The 24,247-nt window shown below is 50.5% G+C and overlaps 1 protein-coding gene across 1 annotated transcript in view; it reads left to right on the forward strand.

The window, feature by feature from the left end:
• Positions 1 to 23,954, forward strand: part of LOC125638532 (NACHT, LRR and PYD domains-containing protein 3) — a 43,940-nt gene extending 19,986 nt beyond the window's left edge. The window contains 6 exon segments of the mRNA XM_075129286.1: positions 3,591 to 3,680; positions 6,743 to 6,916; positions 8,445 to 8,615; positions 8,920 to 9,090; positions 21,147 to 21,259; positions 23,170 to 23,954. Coding sequence (XP_074985387.1) covers positions 3,591 to 3,680; positions 6,743 to 6,916; positions 8,445 to 8,615; positions 8,920 to 9,090; positions 21,147 to 21,259; positions 23,170 to 23,186 — 736 coding nt within the window. The 3' untranslated portion in view covers positions 23,187 to 23,954.
• Positions 23,955 to 24,247: the final 293 nt, after the last annotated feature.

Genomic DNA, 24,247 nt, shown 5'->3' on the forward strand with positions numbered 1-24,247 from the left:
GTTTGCAGGGCCACTAATCGCATCCTGCTCAGAAGAACCATGACTCTGGGTAACGTGCATGACATTGTGGCCGGCTTTGCACAAATGGGTTTCCCTAACTGCGGAGGGGCAAGAGATGGGACTCATATTCCAACTCTGGCACAAGCCCACCTAGCCTCCGAGTACGTTAATCAGAAGGGTTATTTCTCTGTGGTTCTCCAGGTGCTTGTGGATCACCGTGGGTGTTTCATTGACATTAACACAGGCTGGTCTGGAAAGGTGCATGAAGCACGCATCGTTCAGAACACTGGCCTGTTCAGGAAGCTGCAAGCTGGGACTTTTTTCCCAGACCAGAAGATCACCATAGGGAAAGTCGAAATGCCCATTGTGATCCTTGGAGACCCTGCTTACCCTTTAATGCTGTGGCTCATGAAACCCTACACAGGGAGCCTTGACAGCAGCAAGGAGCGGTTCAACAGCAGGCTGAGTCAGTGCAGAATGACTGTGGAGTGTGCTTTTGGCCGTTTAAAGAGCCGCTGGTGCTCTCTGTATGGGAAGCTGGACCTGGCCAATGACAACATTCCCGCGGTTATATCCGCATGCTGTACCCTCCATAACGCGGAGGTTCAACACCTGGAGGCTGAATTTGAACAGCCAGAGAGCAGGGCTATTAGAGGGGCCCAGCATGGGGCTGCAAGGATTAAGGATGCCTTGAGGGAGCAATTTGAGGCTGAAAGCCACCAGTAATGTTTGGTGCCCTGCACGGGAGTGAAATTCAGTGATTCCAATATTAGTAGGAAACTGTGCTTGCTACACTGACTTGCAGTGCCTGTTGCTTTCCTGCGCTAAGGTATCTTTTACTTAATGCAATAATAAAGAATGTTTTCAAAGCCAAAAAAGCCATTTATTTAAAATAAAATTCATTTATTGAAAAGAAACACAACTGCTTGGGAAACTGCTTGGGGTAGGGTGGGGAATGGTTCAATCACAGATTTGCGTATGTCCTGTTCTCATACTCAGCCTTCCTGTCTGGGGTGCTGTGCAATGAGTGCTGCACTTCTGGTGGGCTAAAACACATGGTGATGGGGGTTGAGTGCAGTGGGTAAGGGTTGTAGTTTGCAGGGCTGGGTGGTGAAGCTACAGGTGTTGGAGGCAGCTGGTGGTGATAAGAACCCGGATGTTGGGGAAAGTGGGTTGGAGGTGACATGGGGGCACAAGGGAAAGTTTTGGGACAAGGGCTGCAGGGTGGGGGGCAGGAGCGGTAGTGCTCTGCCTGCATGGCTACAAGCGCCTGGATCGAGACCGCTTGGCGCTCCATAATGCTTATCAGCCAATTCGTGCTTTGCTGCCGGCGCGCCGTGCTTTGGGTCCAGTGCTCCGCATTCTGCTGGCGGATCCGCCTTTCACTCTCCCTCTACTCCTGCGCTTTTTGATTTGCATTAAGGGACTGCTGTATGACTTCATGCAGCATGTCTTCTTTGCTTTTACGTGGCCTCTTCCTAATTCTTTGGAGTCTTTCAGCCTGTGATAACACGGACGGCTGAGATCTCAAGGTTGCATCTGTAAAGGCAAAATGCAACATTTAACAGAGGCAGTGTAGCGCACACCAGACAGAGCAATGATTCACCCGTATTTAAAGACAAGCACAGTGTAACGATAGCAGAATTTGCCCTTCCCAAAGCGAGGGCACATAACCCAAAGGAGCCTCAAAATGGTGAGTAAGCACAGGGTCAAGGGGGAATGATTGTTTCACAGCCGAACTCTGTGGTTCTCTGTGCCTTGGGGAGAGCCAACAGTTGCAGGGGGCCCCTGTACTAAACACTGTCCCCACATTTTCCACAGGAGCTCATCCTGGAAGATATCTCACTGCTGAGGGTGACCTGGGAAGCAAGGGAGGGTCTTCTACTACAATGCGGCTTCTGCCCTGGCCCATATGCAGCTTGCCTGTGTGCAGCAATGGTCCCCCTGCCCATCACAGCACAGTGCTGTGGACATGTTAGCCTGACTGGGACAAGGAGCACAGTAGCTCTCCTAAGGAACCTGTGCAAGCACATTGCCCATCTTCTGCATGAGACCTTTGAAGAGATCACTGAAGCCGATTACCGCAATGTGAGAGAGCACATCAACGCCCTATTCCGCATCTAGGCATGCATGCAGCCCTAACCCTCCTCTCCCCAAGAGCCCACACTGAATAATTTCCTTCCCAAAATAAAAGCCGCTTACTGGGAACCTCCTCTGGTGTTTGTCCTTCCCCAAGCACCGGCCGCTTCAACTGGCTACCTTCCTCCTGGCTTGAAAACAGTTCCTGGCTGCATGCATCTAGGGATGCCGGGGCATCTTCCCTCGCCTCAGCACCTTTGCTCCCGCTTTTCTCCTCCTCCTCCTGCCTTGTTGAACTGGGCTCTGAAGTGTCCATGGTGGTACTCAGAGTGGAGGTGGGTTGCGTCCAGCTCTTTGTAGAAACTGCAGGTCGCGGGGGCAGCACCGGAGCGGCGGTTTGCCTCGCGGGCTTTGCGATAGGCATTCCACAGCTCCTTCACTTTAACCCTGCACTGCAGTGTGTCCCGGTCATGGCCCCTTTCCATCATGTCCCTTGATATCTGCCCAAAGGTATCGTAATTCCTCCGGCTGGAGCGCAGCTGGGACTGGACAGCTTCCTCCCCACAAACACTGATGAGGTCCAGCACCTCATCATTGCTCCATTCTGGGGATCGCCTGGCGCGTGGAGGCATGGACACCTGGAAAGATTCGCTGAGAGCACTCCATGCCTGGCTGAGCAAACAGGAAGGGGATTTTCAAAATTCCCAGAGAATTTAAAGGGCGGGTCTGACGGTTGGTCACCTGAGGGCAGGGCAGTAGAGTTCAAAGTGATGAGCAGAGTGGCTAGAACAGGCATCGTGGGACACTTCTGGAGGCCGATCAGAGCGCACTGATAGACCAGGGCGTCCATACTGGCGCCACGGTGCTCCAGCCAGGGTGCACCAAGCGTTATGCCTCTCGCGGAGGTCGATTACCAGGAGCGCTCCAGTCGCGGAGTCCGGGCGCTCTACGTGCCTTGCCAGTGTGGCTGCGTCATGAGTTAGAGCGCACGGGGCTGCTTTAATGCGCTCTAATTCGCAAGTGTAGCCATGCCCTAAGTTAATTCTGATTTAGGGTGATTGCACAGAAAACTTTCCCTGGGCCTGAAAGCAGTGTATTCTTGTGCCGTTTGTCACAGTCACTCAAATCTTCTTTGTAAGGGAGTTTGATTAAGAACCCTTTTTTCCATTCTTCTGAGATATATTCCTTCTCCCATGCCCAACTGAAAAGGGATAGCAGGATTTTCACTGAAAGAAGCAGCTCACCCATAACCCTGTTTTATATGGCCAAGCTACTAGATGGGGCAGATGCTACACAGGATTAGTGGGGGTTACGCTGCTCTTAGGAATGAATAGCTAACATGATATCAGAACAATGGACTGTGGGGTCTTCATATACTTCTCTTTGTTTTCTTTTTAAAGAGGCTAATAAATGTCTGCTGTGGAATAAAACCTACCCCATCATCTTCAGGAAAAGAGATGGGAAATCTGCCTTTAGGAAATGATATTTAAAACTCGCGTTCTCTCTTCTAGGAACCCACTGATGAAGGATCCGAGAACTTCAACTGCATACACATTGTTGCAAGGACTCAAGGATCCAAACTGTAAACTGAAGACAATATCGTAAGCAAACTCCTCTCTTACAGCCTTTTTGTGACTGCTGCTATGCCAGGAGTTGGGTAGCAATGCATTTCTGCCCAGTGTCTGGTATTACTCTGTATTCCATTTGAAATGTAACTCTGAGCTGCAAATCACAGTAAACATCTAAAGAATCAAACTCCATGAAACCACTAAATTAACTGTGTGGCAAACCCTTGTCTCTGCCCCCGCCCAGTAAGTAGGCCAGCTGCTGGGCTGATGCACAAGGTGGAGGAATCCTCCTCACCCAGGGCACAGAGCGGCTGTGGAGTTTCTTCACAGAAACTAATCCAGCCTAATGCTAATGGTGAGATAGAGACCCACCCTCTGCACTGCATCTCACACACCCAGTGTACCCCTGCACAGAGGAATACAGGGTTGCTCTGTGGCCACTGGGAAAGGTACTGGATTGGGCACTGGGAAAGGTACTGGATTTGCCCCTAAGAGAACAAATGTCCTCTGTTCTCTTCCTTAAATTGTCTCCTGGGGACAGTGAGGTGATTGTTGAATGCACAGAGACTTGAAACACTAGGGTAAGTGACCAAGTGACCTTCATTTCCTGCTAGCTGAGAACTTGTACGCTTCTCACATATGGCCCCCTAGTGGCCTGGCTAAACTATGGCTCTGTGCAGGTACTACAAATGCTACGGTTCTTACTTAGGGCTTAATGTGCAGCAAGCGGGGGAGCCGTGCACCAACTGGCTATGTGGGGCCTGCTGCCGCACACTAAAGTTCCTTAGTGCACTTTGACCCCCCCGCACTCGAGATCGTCATATTATTTATTTTAATCCGTCTTTCTAATGTGATACGTGTTTTGCCCTTTACTGACCAAAAGTTAATCACACTTGCTCTGTTTTTGCTTTTCATTTCATCCCCACCTCTGTCTGTTCTGTCCCACTCTCAGCACCTGCCCACTTGTGCGTACTTCTCAGCCATCTGACCCCCACCCACCCCACTCCCCTGAACATGCTACCATGGTTCAAGGAAACAGCGACCTAGGTGAAGACCAGGCATTACAAGTGGGCATAACAAACAGATTGTGGGTAGGGGAGCAGAAAGGGGAGGGGACGGGAGAGAGAGGACAAGGATAAATTATTAATCAATCATGTCCATGTTTTTCATGTTTCTGAAGGTAAGGTAGACGAGTATTTTGTCAGAAGGGTGTATTGTTTTTTGCCTAGAAAACTGTAAATCATCAAGATTATTCATTTATGTATTCTGGTGTGAGAATGCTGCTAGAATCGTATCCTGTAATACCGTCTCCATGTGATTAGTCTTCGGGAAGTCCAGGGGACACTGCTTCACTTAGTAATTAATTATTTAGTAGTAAGCACTGTTTGTGTGAGGCAGGATTGCAGGATCAGGCCCCTGGTTATCGGGCCCATGTTTCCTGAAGTGTCATTAAGCTGTCCTGTCTCCCTAGTGTAACTGTACTGGGAAGTTTTATCCATAGTTTTCAGTTCCCCCAGAATTAAATTTTAGGCTCCCTAGAGATGGAAGCAGGCTCCTGGTCCCTGATAGGCTTGGGTGGGTGCATTGAAAAAAATCTCTGGGGGTCAGGCTGCCCCAGCTGTAAACCTCTGGATTGACCTCCTCCAGACCAGACCACATGCCTCACTCATACTGTGCCTGCATTGCCTCGACATGCTCATGAAGCTGCTTGCAGCTCTGCATTCAGGTAATGACAAAAATCAAATCTCATGCTGCAGAGGTCAGGGAGGAATTTTTTTTTCAATGTACGATTGGCTTGGTGTAGTCTGGGTTTTTTCTGCCTTCTTCTGTAGCATCAGAAATTAGGCACAGCTGGAGATGGGACACTGGATAGAGTGGACCAGTGCTCTGAGATGGTACAGATAACCCATCTGTCTAAGATGCCTGGCTGGGGTGTCTTGCTCACATGCTCAGTCATATACTGATCTCCAGACTTGGGGTCAGGAAGGAATTTCCCCCAGGTCAGATTGGCAGGGACTTTGGCAGGGGTGGGGGGAAAGGGGTTGTCATCGCCTGCAGTGTGGGGCGTGAATCACCTGCTGATAGCGTCTGGGTATATCTCGCGAAATCACATCCCTGCCTTTGCAAGGGCCTCAGTCTCTCTTGTTCGCTGCCACTGATGCACAACAGTTTAGTTTCCCGAGGACTGAAATGTTTTGGTTAACTAAAGTATTTGGGATTAATATAGGGGTGACCTGGTGCTGTGTCGTGGCCTGTGATCTACAGGAGGTCAGACTAGATGATCTGGTGGTCCCCTCTGGCCTTAAACTCTATGAAACTGTGGAAGTCCCCAGATGGAATCTATCACTAAGCGGTGGTTCTTTGAGTGACAGCACATGTGTGTTCCACTTTAGGTTTCCACTTTGTTTCGAAGAAGAAGAAGAAACAATTACTAACCTGTTCCGTAACTGTTGTCCTGCAAGATGTGTTACATGTGTCCATTGCACATCCCACCCTCCTATCCCTCTATAGCTAGTCTTTTTGGTTAGAAGGAACTGAGGAGGGTCAGGGGCAGCTCCAGCCTTTATACCATCACATGGCAGCGCGTGCCAGCGGAGGACCCATACGCCGCCCCTGCTGATGGAAAAATCTCTGACAACAGTGCACTGGACCTGCAGATGTTTCTAAAGTGGAAAGGACGTGTGCAATACATCTCGAAGAACAACAGTTACAGAACTGTTAGTAACATGGACCACAGATATAATAGACCAGGGGAGGTTAAGCCTCCCCAAACCCAGGCCATGGCCCCACCCACACTGTGCACTGAGGCCCCGCCCTCGCTCCGCCTCTCCCCTGAAGCTGGTGTGGGCTTGGCTTGGGCCAGTGGCTTGGAACCCGGGCAGGCGGGGCTCAGGCTGCAATGTGGGATTTGGGGGGGTTCAAGCCACAGTGGAGGGCTTGGGGCTGCTCTGGCTCTGGCGGGGTGGGGTAGCGGCCGGCCTCATGTGGGGCAGGGGGCTAGCCTCTCCGAATGGAGAGTTCACCCACCACACATGGTTAGTAACTGTTTCATACAGTGCAGAGGTAACTTTGATCTGTTCATTTCTTCCCTTCAGCTTGTCCAGCTGCAAACTCTCATCTGCTTTCCCTGAGGACCTCTCTCGTAAGACCCTCTTTACAAACTGGTCCCTGGAAAAGCTGGATCTGAGTGCCAATACACTGGGAGACTTAGGACTGAAACATCTGTGTGAGGGACTGAAACATCCACTCTGTAAACTGCAGATACTGCTGTAAGTAACCCACTGCTATATTTTGTTAGTACGTGACTTTTTCACTCATCTCTGTGTTGTTTCACCCACCTGCTTTGTCCTAGCTTTTAGCCTAATAGCTGTTTGAGGCAGAGATTGTCATATTTTTGTACAGCACCTGGGACACTGCTGCCTAGACCTGGTTGAAGCCTCTACATGTTACTGCAATGCGAATATTTATTAATCAGTAATAAATGTGTTTAGGCACCCAGTCTTGCAAACTCAGCAGGAGAAGGATGTGTCAACACATGTAGGACAGGAAGTGGTGTTGATGGATCCTTCACTGAGCATCAGTGGTGGGAGTCCAACCACTGTGGTGACTTCCTTCAGTTCTGCCACCATCTTAGCCGTGCAGCTCGACGTCTCCATTCTTACTGAATTCCATAACCACAAACTCAGGCGCCTTGTAACCCTTCCTTAAAATCCAGTGTGACCTGCCTCCTCCCTCTCCCTGCTAGTCCCCAGCTCACTCTCCACTTTACCAAGACTGATACATCCTGCAAGGGTAGACGCAGTCATACAGGTGTAAATGTGCTTGATACTAGGGCTGTCGATTAATCACAGTTAACTCACATGATTAACTCAAAAAAATTAATCATGCTTAAAAAAATTAATCGCCGTTTTAATCAAACAGTTAAACAATAGAATACCAATTGACATTTATTAAATATTTTGGATGCTTTCCTACATTTTCAAGTATGTTGATTTCAATTACAATACAGAATACAAAGTGTACAGTACTCATTTTATATTATTACTATTACAAATATTTGCACTGTAAAAATGATAAACCAAAAAATATTAGTTTTCAGTTCACCTCGTACAAGTACCATAGTGCAATCTCTTTATTGTGAAAGCGCAACTTACAAATGTAGATGGTAACAATGTAAAACTTTAGAGCCTACAGGTCTCCTCAGTCCTACTTCTTGTTCAGCCAATCTCTCAGAGAAACAAGTTTGTTTACATTTACAGAAGATAATGCTGCTCACTTTTTATTTACAATGTCACCTGAAAGTGAGAACAGATGTTTGCATGGCATTTTTGTAGCTGGCATTGCAAGGTATTTACATGCCAGATATGCTAAACATTCATATGCGCCTTCATGTTTTGGCCACCATTATAGAGGTCATGCTTCCATGCTGGTGACGCTTGTTAAAAATGTGTTAATTAAATTTGTGACTGAACTCCTTGAGGGAGAATTGTATGTCCCCTGGTCTGTGTTTTACCCACATTCTGCCATATATTTTGTGTTATAGCAATCTCGGATGATGACCCAGACTCTGTCTGGAATATTCTGAAAATCTTCTTGCACTGTGCACAAATAAAATCTGAGTCAGGAATTCGTCATGTAATTAATTTGACTAATTTAAATGCAATGGGTGACATGTATACAGGCTTTATAGACACTGAAACTACCAAGTTACCAGAAAGAAGGAAGAGTCACTGCACTAAGTAAAGCAAATATTGACCCCTTTATGGAAGGAGATGGTTATTTCTATCTCTGTTGCAGGTTGTGGCAGTGCCGTCTCACAGCTGCTTGCTGTGGGGATCTCTCTGAGGCCCTCAGTGCAAACGAGTCCCTTACTGAGCTGGAGCTGAGTGGGAATGAACTGGGAGATTCAGGAATTAAACTTCTGTGTAAAGGACTGAAACATCCCAGCTGTAAACTGCAGAAATTAGTGTAAGTCATTGCTGGGTTCCTTGATACTTTTCTTGTTAGACCAGCCTTTGCAAAAGTCCTGTCTAATTTTGCACTGATAATATTTTGAGGTTCTATTCTCACTTATGAAATCAACCTGCATTTGCAGGAGAAACTGGATATATTTTGTACATTACATCTTATGGTTGTACACAAACGGTCGTAACAGCCACATGAAAATCCATTTTCTACTGGTCCAAGCCTCAGATATTGGGACTGTCCCTATAAAATCAGGAAATCTGGTCACCCTACTGTCTGTTCACTGTGCACATCTCCATCTCTGCAGGGTTTGGGATTGCCATCTGACTGATGCTTGCTGTGGAGATCTCTCCTCTCTGCTCAGCACAAACTGGTCCCTGAGAGAGTTGAACCTGAGCGGCAATAACCTGAGTTATTCAGGACTGAAGCTTCTGTGTGAAGGACTGAAACATCCAAACTGCAAGTTAGAGAAGCTCGAGTAAGTGACTTCAGGTTTCTGTATCAAAAGAATCCATTGCAGTGTGTGCTGGTCTTCCAGTCACCCAGCTGTGTATCGACTACATGGACCAATCAGGTGAATTGGGATGATCTGTACGGGCCGAGGACGGGAGTATGTTCTGTGCCTCCAGAAGGCACTGCTCACATAAGTGCAACCTAGGGGAGGCGGCCAAAGTGGCTTTAAGCCTCCTTTATGCCACTCTGACTCCAGGCTGGTCAGGGCTTGAAACAGCCGACAGTGTAACTTAGGTAACCTGCCTCCTCCAGCCTCCAACACCGGGGCTTGCACGAAGCAGCCTGTGACTGTCGGGCACAATGCTAGCAGTGGGGGAATTTCCCCCCCCCACCTGCTAAGGGGCAGTTGCTGCCCTGTATGCTGCTGCAGCAGTGTGCAGGGGCTGTAGAAGGGGGGAGAATTCTCCCCCATGTGTGTGTGATTTTCAGGGCAGGGACAGTGTCTCCCCAACTGTTTGTACAGCAGTTAGTAGAGCTGGTCTGGAAGTTCCCACTGATACATTTTTTAGATAGAAAATGTTGGTTTCTTCAGAATTGAAATTTTCCATGGGAAAACTTTTTGTGTGTGTGTGTTAGGAAAATCAAATGAAAACATTTCATTTTAGGTCAGGTCGACGTTAATCATTGTGTCTGCCTGAACTGCTGCAGTGTGCCATGGGAATTGTAGTTTGGGTCTCTCATCCCCCTCATTCTCACTTATTGGCTGTGTCATAAACATACAGCTAAGAGTAGCCTAGAATTCCTCCTTACCTGTAAGGGGTTAAGAAGCTCAAATAACCTGGTTGGCACCTGACCAGAAGGACCAATGGGGAAAGAAGATACTTTCAAATCTGGGGTGGGGGAAGGCTTTGTGTGTGCTCTTTGGTGTGTGTTCTCTGGGGAAGCAGAGAAGCATCAGGTCAGAAAACTCCTTCTCCTAAAATGAATCACAATATTGCAAAAAGAGTAAGTAAATAAGGCAAGCTGCATTAGATTATCTTTTGTTTTAGCTTATGAATTTTCCCTATGCTTAGAGGGAGGTTTATCCCTGTTTTTTGTAGCTTTAAAGTTTTGCCTAGAGGGGAATCCTCTGTGTTTTGAATCTGATTACCCTGTAAAGTTACCTTCCATCCTGATTTTACAGAGGTGCTTCTTTTACTTTTTTTTCCTTTATAATAAAGTTCTGTTTCTTAAGAATCTGATTTACCTGTTTGGTTGGTAGATTATTCTCAAGCCTCCCCAGGAAAGGGGGTGAAGGTTCTTGTGGGGATATTTTAGGGAACAGGAACTCCAAGTGGTCCTTTTCCTGAATCTTTGTCTAACTCACTTGGTGGTGGCAGCAGTACCCATCCAAGGACAAGGAAGGATTTGTGCCTTGGGGAAGTTTTTAACCTAAGCTGGTAGAAATAAGCGTAGGGGGTCTTTCATGCGGGTCCCCACATCTGTACCCTAGAGTTCAGAGTGGGGAGGGAACCTTGAGAGGCTGCATTCCCCTTCCAGCATATGTCCCGCATGATGGGCCTGCACTGCAGAGCTCAGTCACAGGAAGAGACTGTGACTCATGGGAGACAGTCAGGGCATGGTGCTCACGCCAGTGGGGCGAAGGGAGGCAGGAGGTATTCCAAGAGACACAGCAGCAGCTCCAGTGGGCAAGTTCCCTGCTTAACAAGTAGAAGTCAGCAGCAGAACTGGTTGAAATTAGGGCTTGTGATACAGCATGGCCAGAGGGCAGCAGGAGAGTGTTGTTTTTTTTTTTTAGCAGGAGAGTGCCTTTTTTTATTTATGTAACACTTACAAGAATCACCAAAAAAAATAAAGCAAAACTATGCAACAAAACAAAAGCAAACACAAGGTATAACACAGCAGCCTTAAGGAGGGAGAAGTGTTCAGGCTAGCCTGGGCCCAGAGCCGGGGGGCTTCCTCGACACTCATGGTCTTCCACCCCCTCGTTACCTAGTGCCACGCCCAGTGTCACCGATTATTCCTCTCCTGAGAGTGCCCGACAAGATGGGCACAGCTGCGGGGTGGGCAGTTTGGGGGTGGGGGGGACGTACACCACGTGTGATAGGACCCCTCCTAGGTGACAGTAATGATGGTATCCACAGCGGCAACGGCTGGGGCTGGGGTCTCTCTCTCTTCCCCTCAATCAAAGGGTCAGATGGAGGGAACCAGACGGGGTCACCGAGCAGAAAACCTCGGTCAGCACCCACCGCTCCTCGAAGGTGTCAAGGGAGTCGGTGGACGCCACCCAGAGGAACTCTGCCCGGATACGTGAATGCACTGAGGATCGGAAAACGGCCCTACAATCGCAGGACGCTTCATTAGCCGACCTCCTCTATCTGGTTTTATAAATGGCTGTTTTAGCTAGGGCTAGGAGGAGGTTAACCAGGAGATCTCACGATTTTGTGGGGCCACGGATGGGGAGTGTGTAGATAAAAAGGTGAGGGGAAAAGTGTAGCCAAAAGCATAGTAAAATATTCATGAGGAGCTGGAAAAGGGGCTGCAGCCTGGCACACTCCAAATATATGTGCGCCAGGGTTTCCCTCACATTACAAAAAGGGCAAGTATCCGGGATGGGGGTGAACCGTTTCAAAAACACGCCCGTGCTCGCAGTGAAGGAGCCGCCAACTAATGTCCCTGACGGGCCTTGGGACCAAGGTGGAATACAGGCTGGCCCACCGGGCTTGCTCACCCTCTAAAGGTGGCAGGAGGTCCCGCCACTTTGTATCGGGGCAGGACACCAGGGTGTGGGCGTGAAGGGTGTGAAGCATGAGTGTGTATAGATATTTCCGTGGCGTGATTTGGAAGCTGACTGGCTGCAGTTCATACAGCCGGCTTGCAGTGAAAGGGTGAGGGGTTTGATGGGATCTACGGGGTAGGGGCCCAATTGAAAGGTCCGGCGGGCCTTGGGTAGAGGGTGGGCGGGGTGCGCCCTCGCGCAGGGCTCGGTTGAGATAAGCCCGAGCAGCGGGCATCAAGGCGGCCTTCACCTCCTGAAGTACGTGCCGGGGGGTACGAGGTCTGGAGAGCCCCATGCACTGAGCGAGCGTCAGGGGATCCAGCCAGTCTCCCCGGTCGTAGTCCAGAAGGTCTCCGACTCTCGTGACTTCCGCCAGGACCAAACTCTGGCACACCGAGCGGGACTCCGCCGCCTGCACACGGAGCTGGGGATTATGTAGCAGGGGCTCCGCGAGGAGATCTGCTCCCACGGTGGCCGCCATGGACCTGGCCGTTGAAAACAGTTTCCAGGTCCGGAGGAGGTCCTGGTAGAAGACCGGCAGCCCAGAGAGGTCTCGCGGAAAACCTCTCTGACAAAGATAAAAGAGCTGCCGGTCATATCGGAGCCCTTGGAAGCGGCACAGGAAGGCGTGCGCCAATATGGTCCATGTCGAACTACCTGCACTATAAAGGAGCCTCTGTAGGGCTTGGAGGTGGAAGACACGGACCTGAGTGTGCAGACACTTCGGGCCCTGCCCTTCTTCCTTCAGGAGTAGATGAAGAACCACAACAGGGGCCCAGTGCATTTCTGACCAAAAGAACTCTAGAAGCAATGTCCGAAGGTCGGTCAGGAAATCCGGGGCTGGGACCAGGGTGTTTAGTCCTGTCCACGCTCTGGTACCGGCTCGTTGGTTAAGCACCAGTGCTCTCCCTCGGAGGGAGAGACATTGGAGTAGCCTCGTCCATTTCCGGAGCCACTCTAGCACCCCGCCTTCTAAATTTTGCCAGTTCTCCGGCGGAGAAGGGTGCGTGGCAGAAAGGTAAACGCCTAGGTAGAGCAGTGGACCCGCGCTCCACCAGATGGTCTGAAGCGCGGGTGGGAGGGAGCTCACCTGCCGCCAGTCCCCCACTGCCAAGCCAGAGCTCTTGATCCAGTTGACTCAGGCGGAGGAGGCTGCCGAATAGATGGCCTGGCAAGCCTCCACCCGCGCCAAGTCCCCCGGGTCCTGGACCACGAGGAGCACGTCATCGGCGTACGCCGACAGGACCAGCTGCAGCTCCGGCTCCCACAGCACCAACCCCGTCAACCTCCTGCGGAGGAGACAGAGGAAGGGCTCGATCGCCAGAGCGTACAGCTGGCCCAAGAGGGGGCACCCCTGCCGTACTCCTCGCCCGAAGATGACCGGTTCGGTCAGGGTCCAGTTGAGCCTAACCAGACACTCCGCGGAAGTGTATAGCACCTGGAGAAAACTCACAAACTGAGGTCCGAATCCAAACGCCTGCAGAGTGCCCAGGAGGTACCCATGGTCCACTCTATCAAACGCCTTCTCCTGATCAAGAGACAGGAGGGCGAACGACAGACCGTCTCTACACCCGAGTTCCAAAAGATCTTGGACTAGAAATAGGTTGTCAAAAATGCTGCGACCTGGGACAGTATAGGTCTGGTCTGGGTGGATCACGTCCACCATCACGGACCCTAGCCGCAGCGAGATTGCTTTTGCTACGATTTTGTAGTCCGTGCTAAGGAGCGAGACGAGACGCCAGTTTCGTAAATCACGGAGGTCCCCCTTCTTCGGTAACAAGGCGAGCACTGCTTGCCTGCATGAAAGGGGGAGGACCCCGCCCTGCAAAGACTCAGCCCAGACAGTGGCTAGGTCTGGGCCAAGGATGTCCCAGAACGCGTGGTAGAACTCCACGGTCAGCCCGTCCATGCCCGGAGATTTATTGGTGGGCATGCGACGGAGGGCTTCCGAGAACTCGGCCAGGGTGAGAGGCAGCTCTAGTCGGTCTTGGTCGCCCATGCTGACCATAGGGAGTTCCTCCCAGAGCACCCTGCAAGCGCCAGGATCAGTCGGATCTGGGGAGAAAAGGCTTGTGTAGAAGTCACGGGCCCTCCCACACATCTCCACCGGATCCGTGAGGGGGGCGCCGTCTTCTGCTAGAAGGCAGGTGACGTGTTTCTTGGCCCCCCTCGTTTTCTCCAGGGCGTACAAGAAATGGGAGCCGCGATCCATCTCCCGAAGGAGGTGGATGCGGGATCGAACAAAGGCACCTCGGGCCCGATGGTCCTCAAGGGCCTGGAGCTCATCCCGCTTCTCCTGGCACGCTCCGCAGAGGAACGGGTCCTCGGGGCTAGCAGCCAGACGCCTCTCCATCTCTAAGACCTCCCGTTCCAACTGCTCTATCGCTGCATTTCTCCGTCAGCTGGTGCCCCGGGCAGAAGAGCTTGGCGCGCACCTTCCCTAGATCCCACCATCACCACGCCAAGGGAAAGGCATGCCGTTGTTCTCGCCAGGCCAGCCAAAACTCCCGGAAGGATGTCATGAAGCCCTCATCCTCCAACAGGCTGTTGTTAAAGTGCCAATAGGCTGGCCCCGGCCTCTCTGCACGGAGGGAGGCTGTTATGGTGGCTAGATGATGGTCGGAAAATGGGGCTGGCCGAATGTTGGAGGAGTGGGCCTGTGAAAGATGGAAACGGGATAAATAAATACGGTCCAACTGAGAGTGGTGTGACCGATGGGCCTCCACCTGGACAAAAGTGAACGTGGAGGTGTTATCCGGGTGGTGGTCACACCAGACGTCTACTAGGGAGTGATGTTCTACTATTTCTCGGAGAATGTTTGCAGCGGCCGGGCTCAGCTCAGCCCCTGAGCGGTCCTGTTCCTCGAGGGTGGTGTTAAAGTCCCCTCCCAGGACTAAGCACTCGTGAAAATCTAGGGTGCTGAGGAAATCGGACACCCGCTGATAGAATTGCGGCCGCTTCGGGCTCGTTGTCGGGGCATAGATGTTAACGAGGTTGACCATGAGTCCCTCCATATGGACTCGGAGATGCAGCAGGTGGCCTGGCACTGCCTCAGTGACCCCTAGCACCTCGGGCCGTAGGTTGGGGGAGAACAGGGTTGCCACTCCAGGTTGTCGGATCGTGAAGTGGCTGAAGTAGACCCCGTCCCCCCACTCCAGCCGCCAGCTGTCCTCGGCGGTCGGATCTGTATGGGTCTCCTGCAGGACAACCACAGAGTACCCCCCTTCCCGAAGGTAAGAGAGCACCTGGGACCTGCGGAGAGCCATCCTACAGCCCCTGGTGTTCAAAGTTGCAATAATGAGGGGCGTCATGCGGAGGGCTGGGGGGGTGGGGGTTCCTTGTTGGCGGGGGTGTACGCAGCCCCCGGCAGGTCACGCAACAATCCGTGACCCATCCCATAAGTGAGTAAATCGTCACGGAAGCTGCGGGCCCGCCTGTAGGCCGCGGCACCATGCCTTCCTTTCCCTTTACCCTCCTTTATAAGGGCCCTTGTGGCCTGGAGGATTTGATCAAAGTCCCCCCATAGCTGGAGAGCTAGCTGTACCCTGTTGCAGGAGCCACAGATGTCTTCTAAAAACTGTCGCAACGCTTTTCACAGCTCATGGGGGGGGTGGGGTTGTGATTTCCGGGTTATTCCCTGGTGGGGCTCTTGGTGCAGCCTCGTGGTCTGCTGAGGTGGGCAGGCAGGGTGCAGACCACCGACGGGGCTTCTGACAGGCTAAAGTTATTAGGTCCATCTCGAGCCTTGGGGTAGAAGAGGATGGCAGAGGGAAAATTGCAGCTCCTAATGGGTCGTGGTAGGAAAATGCAAAGGCTGCTCCTTGGGGGGGGGGGGGGAATCCGCGAAAAACAGGAAAGAAATAACCCCAGGGGCGGCAATAGCATTGCAGGAGCAGGTGGATTGGGCAGGGACAGGGGTGGGGGTGGAGGCGGGGGCAGAGGCGAAGCTCTGGGCTTCGGGAGGCAAGCAGCTGAGAGGTGGTGCCTCCCGAACAGATTTGAGGATTAAGGGGGTGGGGAGGGGGCTCCCAGTGATGCTAGGCGCAGGCTCTGTGGTGGATTTGGCAGCCATGGCATCAGGTGGTGGACCACCTTCTGCAGGGTGCTCACCCGGGAAGGCGGTTAAGGGGAGGGAGCATGGGGAAAGGGGGACTGGGGTAAGGTTGCCCAGGTCGAGGCCAGCCAGTAGTAGGTCATCCTCTCCCTGGGTGACCGGGGTCAAACCTAGGGCCTTGATCTCCTCATACATGGAGGAGAGGTCGTCTTCTGCCACCCCGGGGGGCTCCCCTCTGGCACCCGCTATGACGGTCGCTTCGGGGTTCGCGGGGGGTTCGGATGATATTCGGGCAGAAGGGGCTTCCTCAGGGGTCTCGGAGGGGAGGGTCTACCCTCCAGTGCTATTTTGTCTTCCCCTCCCGACACCGGCGGATGGATCTCACTCGTGGGCATAGCAGAAGGCTCAGTGTCAGTGCCTCCCTTCCTGGTCTTCCGGGGGGCCTCCGCATCAGATGGGTGCAGCGGATCTCGAGCCTTCCGCTTGCCTCACTTTCCCTGGACTAGGGTCCAGCCCTCCATAGCATCGTCTGGGGGCTGGTTAGCAGGGGTTGTGTTGGGGGGCAGAGGCGATGGTTCAGGGGCTCGGGGGGAGTAACGGTGAGGCAGCATGAGGGGGGGGCCGTTCTCCTTGGGGCGGGCCCTCTCCTATGCCCGGTAATATCTTTGCTGCACTCTCCTCCATAGGCTCTGCTGGATTGTTAACAGCAAGGGCGGGGCTCCCTCACTCGTCTGGGCGTCGTAAGGGAGGTGTCTGTTGGGCCTGGGCAGGAGCAGCGGTGGATCGAGCAGGAGGAGAGGTGGTTTCAGATGTCGGGCGGCCAGGGGCGTTGGCAACGACGGAGCCGATGTCCTGCCGGGTCTCGGTTGCCCCTCCCCGCCGGGCCAAGGGGCAGTCTCTTCGGACATGCCCCGCTGATCGGCAGAGGTAGCACCGGGCCTCTCCTGTGGAATAGTAGACCCGATAGCGGGCTCCCTGGTAGGGGACTAGGAAGGACCACTCAAGCGCCTCTCCATCACGCGCTGCCGGCGGAACGAGAAGACGTGACGGAAGGTGGGGTCCTTGCAGCCCAACGGGAGAGGGCTGATGACAGAAACGGGTTTCCCCAGGGTGGAAAGAGCAGGTAACAGGGCGGCATTGGGTAGAAGAGGTGGGACGGAGGTCAGGACTAGGCGAACGCCCAGGTCTTCTCGCGGCTCCAGGGGGACAAACACCACCCCCACCACCAGACCCTTCTCCACCGCCTCCTGAGCGGCAGCCTCCGATGCTAAGAAAAAGACGACCTTCCCGTACATTTTGGAGGCCGCCACAATAGCCGTAGGTCCTACCACCCTCGCCAATGCGTGCACGTATGTCTCCACGTGGGGTGAAGCGGGCACCAGGAGGCAATGGAAGCTGTGCTTCCTGGTCATGGTGGGAAAGGGGCCCCGGCCACTATTGATGGTAGCGGAGGCGGTGGGTGGGTGAGATGACGAGGCGGCAGGCAGGGGCAGGGCTGCCACCGCCCGGGAATATGCCCTGGGGGCCGGGGGAGGGACGCTTGCAGAGCTGGTGGAGGGAACAGCGGGGAGGGATGCCATGGTCGATGACGAGGCCACAGCGGTGGGGGCAGCCTCTGCCATGGAGGACTTGGTGGTTGTGGCGGGGCCCTTCCCCTTCTTCGCACCCTGGCCTTTCCGGCTAACCGGGGGGGTTTTCCTAGAATCTGGGGGGGCGGTGGGCGTAGCAGCGGCAATAGTCGCCCCAGTGCCTCCGGCTGCCGATGCCCCAGTGGGGGCGGTGGCAGGTATTTTGGCAGCAGTGGTGGGGGGGGGGGGGCTTGGGGGTTGGGCAGGGGGGTAGGTGGGGAAGGGGCAACTGAGGTTGTTAGAGGGGCCTCCCCAACCTGTCCCTCAAATTTTACTAAAAATACCCTGGGGTGGGGGGGACTAACAGTGGGAGTGCTGCGGGGGAGCGATTGGGGGCTGCTGCTTTGGTGGCTCCAGGGCCAGCCACCGGCCAGCTTTTCTGGGGGCCCCAGGGCTGGCCGATGGCCAGCTGTTCCAGGGGACTGCACGTCAGCCCGCTGCTGTGGGGGACCTGGGACCGGTCACTGCTCCGGTGGCCCTGGGGACTGGCTGTGACAGCTGCTCCAGCCCTGCTGACCCAATCCCCCCCACCACCACTTCAGTCTCGAGTCTGCTGCTCCAGCAGGCCCCGGGGATGACAGCTGCTTCAGCTGCGCCACTGCAGAAGTCACAGGGGTCTGGGAAAGTCACAGGATCCGTGGCCTCTGTAACAGAATCATACCCTTAATTGTATATAATCCGTTCTGTTGACTGTTTGATGATGTGCTGGTTGAGTATCCAATGGCGAAGTCTTCTGAAGACCTGGGTTGCCTTTTGTATTCTATCTGATGTTTCTTGTAGTTAAGTGCTGAAGGGTGGAATGTTGTTGCTCCGACACTGTCAAGGCTGCCAAGCTGTTTCAGCTGCTCAGTGCTTCTGTCCTTGGAGCCCCGATGTTATCAGCACTGGCAGAGAGTGCAGCCTGCTAATTCAACAGACCTCAGTGTTACTCAGAGAGAAGGACCACAGGCATGGTTGGATGACAAAGGCACTTGGCCGGGTTTATTGCCTTCAAGGCACAGCCCTAACAACTTGCACAAGTACATTAAGATATGAGTGCCCTGTGGCAAGGAGCAGCTGAGTTAGCAGTGGGAGTCTTCACTGTCCCCGTGGCCACATAAAGGATTAAGGTGAGGTACCCGGACATTTATAGACTGAGACAAACAACTGGGATACACAACTTACGTACCACATTTTTGTTACCTCCCCTTGTACCTTATTCCTGATATCTCAGACAAAACATCCCTTTTCATTATTCTGTCAAAACATCTTATCTTATGCTAGGTGTATTTGTAGTGGCCTTCTGGAATGTATTTTGTAAATATCTAGGGCCTAGCACTTCTTAGGAGGGCCTATGTTTTGGCAATGCTAGCAGCAACTTTGCGAAGTTCATGTACTGGAAAGTGAACTCGTAAGCATCGCTTTACTACATGGCCTGACGCTGGTTCACAGCCTCTGGCTCAGGCCTCAGATCTTGCACCAGGCTCGCTCTGACTATTACAGTTGCCTCTGAGAACCCATCAGGGATAAGCTGTAGGTCATGGTTAACTCTCATTAAATAGAGCACATTCATCTGGAAAAAGAGCTACATGTATGAGTTTCTCAAGAACTTTTGTTTTTGCAGTAAGCCTTTGGAGATTGAAAAGTTTTCCATTCAATCTGTACCTGCGGTAGATGCCCTTTTGAAGGTTGTCAGTTGCGTAATTCAGAATGGTTGCAAATGAGAGACCAAAAAGGGCTGGTGCCAGCATTCAGTCTTGTTTCACCCCATTAGATATGGGAAATGGTTTAGAGAAGCCACCATCAGAGTGTACTTGACCAGTCATGTCTTCATGGAATTGACATGTATTAATGAATTTGGGGGGGCAGCCAAACTTTTCTAGAATTTTCCAGAGGCCATTTCTGATCACGGTTTTTAAAGATCAGTGATGACAGCATACAGTTCCATGATTTGCTGAATGTATTTTTCTGTAATCTGTCTCACAAAAGTAACTCATGTCTGTGGTGCTCCGACCTGATCTAAATTCACATTGGGTCTCTGGTAGAAACTTCTCCGATACTATCTTGACAAGCCAATTGAGCAAAATGTGGACTAGGATTTTGCCACCTACCAGTAGCATGGAGATACCCTGACAATTACCACAGTCAGATTTGTTCCCTTCAGTTTTGCATCGTGTAACTATGACACCTTGGAAGTCCTGAGGAATTTCCTCAGCTTCCCAGATAACCTTAATGATTTTGTGTAGAAACACATGAGTGTGTGGTGGTTCCCAGCTGCCATTTGAAGGCTTTGGCTTGTTCCCCTGGCTGTCTGTGTGGTACATAAAATTACATTTCTATATTTAATACTGATTATGGGGAATGGTCCTGAAATTGGTGCTGGCCCACAGATCATTCCTGGAAGGCCTTAGTCAGCACCTCCCAATATTCCTCTACTTGCTGATGGGCTCCTTTCTGGCTCCCCTCCCTCTCATTCTCCCCAATTTTCTTCCATGAATCCACAGTTGCTCTGTCTGTGTCGTTCTCCATAGTGTCTTGACTCCTTGTGCATCTGTGATTGTCTAGTATGTTTTGGGCCTTGATAATGAGTGCACAGTGGGGTCTCCGGGTGTGGAGCATCTTGTCAGGACTAACGCCTGGCCAGGAGGTAAGGGTGTGAACTTGCACCTTGTGAGTTAGTTCCATGCCTGGAGTGATGAAAGCAGCATGTGTCTGGGACCATGGGAGCCGTGCTAGGGCTTTGATAATTCAAAATAAGCCGCTGTGCCCTTAACTACACCCTGTTCTCTCCTTTTGTTCCATACTCCCACCAGACCCCTGATGTATGACTAACGCCCTCCCTTCTTTTAAATAACACTCTGAGCTTCCAGAGGAGCAAAAAGGAAACCCTTGTAGCTGCCCAGCCTGCCAGATTTGGCTGCACAGGCTTTGGAAAATGTCATCTCTTAGTGCTTCAGTTACCTCATCTGTTAAATGGGGTTATCTCACAGGTGTGCTGGGGGCTAAATTCATTCATGTTTGTGCAGTAAGTCTAGATGGTAAATAGAAAAGCGAAGCAGTGGTTTGATTTTTCCTATAAGCACCAAAGGTCCCTCCAAGTCCCTCCACTCCCTGATAGAAATTCCTCCTGTCGGCCCCTGGATATTTGACAACCGTTTTGATCATTCACTCTCCACAGTGATCCAGCTCCCTACTGCAGTGAACGTCTTACATCTCCTCTGCCCTTGCCGGTCGGTTAGGTACATTCAGCTGCATGACGTGTGTTGGACGGGGTTTAAGATGCCTGCAGACAAAACTCCACAGTAACGTGGGGTTTGAGATATTCCTGGTTGAACTGCCACGCTGTCTCAGATTTAACACGTTACTCTGTGATGCTGTTAGACACACATCTACCTGACATGGAGGGTGCACAGGATGGCAGGGGTTAGGAGGGCAGAGTTAGTGTTGTTGGAGGACCTTAATTCTGCATTTCTATACTTTCTAAAGATGTCTTGTCTTATTGTAACTTTAACACTGACTTAATCTGTGGTTAAAATTGCAATGCTCTATTAAGCTTCATTTCCATTAAGAAGTTGATAAATATTTACAAGCTTGACCTTAGGTTGATAGTTGTTTGTCATGGTTCCTTTTTGTTTTCACAGTTTGTCAGAAATCCACATAGATGAAAAAACAACCAAAAAATTGGAAGTTTTGCAGAAGATAAAACCTGGTTTGTCAATTGTGCATAATGCAGCATCCAGCCATCAGAACCCGGGTACAAAGACAAGGAGGATGGAATGTCTTCTATCTAAGCGTCATACATTCATCTGTAGACTAATGTCTTGGAGTTCAGAAATGATGTGGAATATTTTTGTGATGCACTGTCAGGAGGTTGGACTTGTTCTGCTATTAAGCATTGCTACATATTGGCTTCACTGGTTGATAAAAGGCCATATGGAGGATTAAGAAATCATAGGTGTTAATGAGAGACGACAGGTTAATTCCCCTAAGCCATCAGGGGTCTATGCTGAAACAGAATCTCTACTCTGTACATTGAGGACTCCATTTTTCAGTTCAAGCAACTCTTGCTGAAAGCTTCTTCTTTGCCTAGCTAAACTTAAAATGGCCAGAGAGCTACAAAGCTTATGTGGCAAGTCCCTTGCTTAGAGTCCCAGAGAGAATGGTGAGGCTCCAGCCTGGTTCAGGCCTCTAGGTGCTATTGTAATATAATCATAAAAACAACACAAGAGAACCGGACATTTCTGTAACCTTAAATGCCAGTTCCAGGAGACACGAGCGGAGAGGCTGTTCTCAATTTAGTCCTAGCTGACTGAAAGAAGTTGGTTCAGGTAGTGACAGTGACCACAACACTGCGTGTAACATCTTTAGGGGAGAGATTCTGCCAGAACTATCTGGATGACACTGAAATTTGGAGGGAGTGAGGTTGTTAAAAATGGGGAAGCTCACAGTAAAGACCCTACAACCAAAAGTGAGGGAATTACAATCCTTAGCTTCAGCATGGAGGTTACTCACCTATACCACAGAGCTGCAGAAGGCGTGCACAGCCCTAAACCAGAAAGGAAGCAGGAAGGGTTAAATGGCAAGATTCAAGAGGTTATTCAAACTAAACAAGCCAACTTCCAACTCCAGTGAAGCCAATGGGCAGGAACATAAAATATGGCAGGTGAATGTTATAATTGGCATTTGGAGGGTTTCGAGAGACTTTAAAGAGCAGTTAGCCAAAGAGAAACGGTCCTTCAGTACATGGAAAGCAGGAAGCCTGTGCTGGAATTAGTGAGCCCCTGGACTTTCAGGGAGTAACGGGAATGATTCAAGAGTACAAGGACATTGCAGAGGGATTAAGGCCTTAATCCTAAATGTTTGTAGGATTGGGAAAAAATCATTTATTAGTATCAGTCGTCACTGTGACAGAGATTGCAACCGGATGCAGCATCTTTGGGGACCATATTGTATTAAGGTTGTGAATGGTTTATGTATCACTGTGGGCCAAGGATTGTATGCAACTCGCAGCTGCTCCAGGAACTACAATCAGTGGGGTGTACGGGGGGGTCATTAAGGTGAATCACTCAGGCTGTAAAAACATCCAGAGAGGTCTCAACCCCTGGGGAGGACTGAATCTACTGACACCAACAGGGTTTTTCAGAGACCAACAGACAAGGAAAGGGCTTTTGGCATCAAAAGGCTGAGTCTGAACTGATCCAGCCTTCTTTTTCCTTCTTTTGATCCAGCAAATGGACAGGGCTTTCTGCCCGAGGGGGCACCAACCCTTGCAGAAGGGTTGGAAAGACTTGGGCTTACTAGGACTGAGGGAGGTGAGGGCTGGGAGCCTGAAACTTAAGTGGGTGCCCTCGAGGAAGACCAGGAGGGGGATCAAAGGTGCAGTTGTCTCTGAAACTGTGACATACCTTATACACAGAAATAAAGAGTTACCTAATTCCTCTTCAATTCCTGGGTCTGTTTGTTGCACAAGTACTGATATCATGGAACCATGCCCACTCTTGGTGCTATGCCATACTGGCATCGGGAGTGTAACCAGCACAGTACAATGATTTTCATCCAGGTTTTGCAGAATTAGCAAGTTATTGTTGACCAGTGGCAATCGAACACCAAATTTGAAACTCTTTATTCTTAAAAGTGACAATTGTGACATGTTTCTCTTTTCAGGTCTCTGCTCCTTTTGAAAGACAGAAATGAATCCTTCAGGCACCTGGGCAGGCTGCAGATCTGCACATTTCTGAATCTCAAAGCAGTCACCTCACTGTACAAGTTCATTGTATTATGGCAGTAATATAGCTAGCTCAGATTTCTTTCAGCTGCATCCATATTAGGAAATCTCCCTATTCATGGAGTAGCTTAAAATTCACTTTAGCTGTTGAATTAATTCTAAAGTTCCCACAGAAATATTAATGCAGAATAATAATTAATAAATACTTAATACTTAATAATATGCTCATAACTTGCCACTCCAAGTAGAATTTCCCAAACACTTCAATTTAAACACACTGGATTAGATAGAACAATAAAATAAGATTTTAAATGAGTACGAGTAATGAGACATAAGTCAGAAATGGTTACAAGAAAAATAGAGATAAAATGTTTACTGATGCCTTACTTAAGAAGCTACATTAGATTCAAAGTAGTCTTCTCACCACATGCTTCAGCAGTCTCACTGACCAAACTGCTTAGGTCAGGACCCCTTCTCCCAAGAATCCAACCAATGCTTCCTTTGTCTTGTTGCTTCAGGTGTGGTGAATGTGATGGGCAAGGAGAGGGGGTGGAGGTGTCTTGGGGTGTTTATTCCTCGTTTTTATAATATCAGTGTCTCTCTTGGAAAATATTTCCAGCTGAGATCCCGGAGACAAAAAGTCTGACGAGATCTTACGTTTTGTCCTGCAACTTGGTGAAATGTACTGTAATACTGGCAAACATGTAATAAACATTTAGAAAAATATTTGGTGTACATCTCATGTAAAATTCCTTCTTATTGCAAGGAAAGAGACATCGGTAAGACATATTTAAGAGTCTGCAAATGTACCAGCAACTTCTTCTTTCAAAAAAGAGACCCCCTCCACAAATTTTTGACAACATGAAAATTCAAAGTTAAAATTCCACTTTAAAAAGCATCCAGTAGAAATGATGGGAAAGCACAGGCTGGCCCAGGCAAAGTTGATTCTTTCCCTCTAGGATAACCAGCCTCAATCATCCCTTCTAATCTTAAATTTGAAGAAGAGATTGTACTTTT

The sequence above is a fragment of the Caretta caretta genome, chromosome 6, assembly GCF_965140235.1.
Source record: "Caretta caretta isolate rCarCar2 chromosome 6, rCarCar1.hap1, whole genome shotgun sequence".
Classification (NCBI taxonomy): Eukaryota; Metazoa; Chordata; order Testudines; family Cheloniidae; genus Caretta; species Caretta caretta.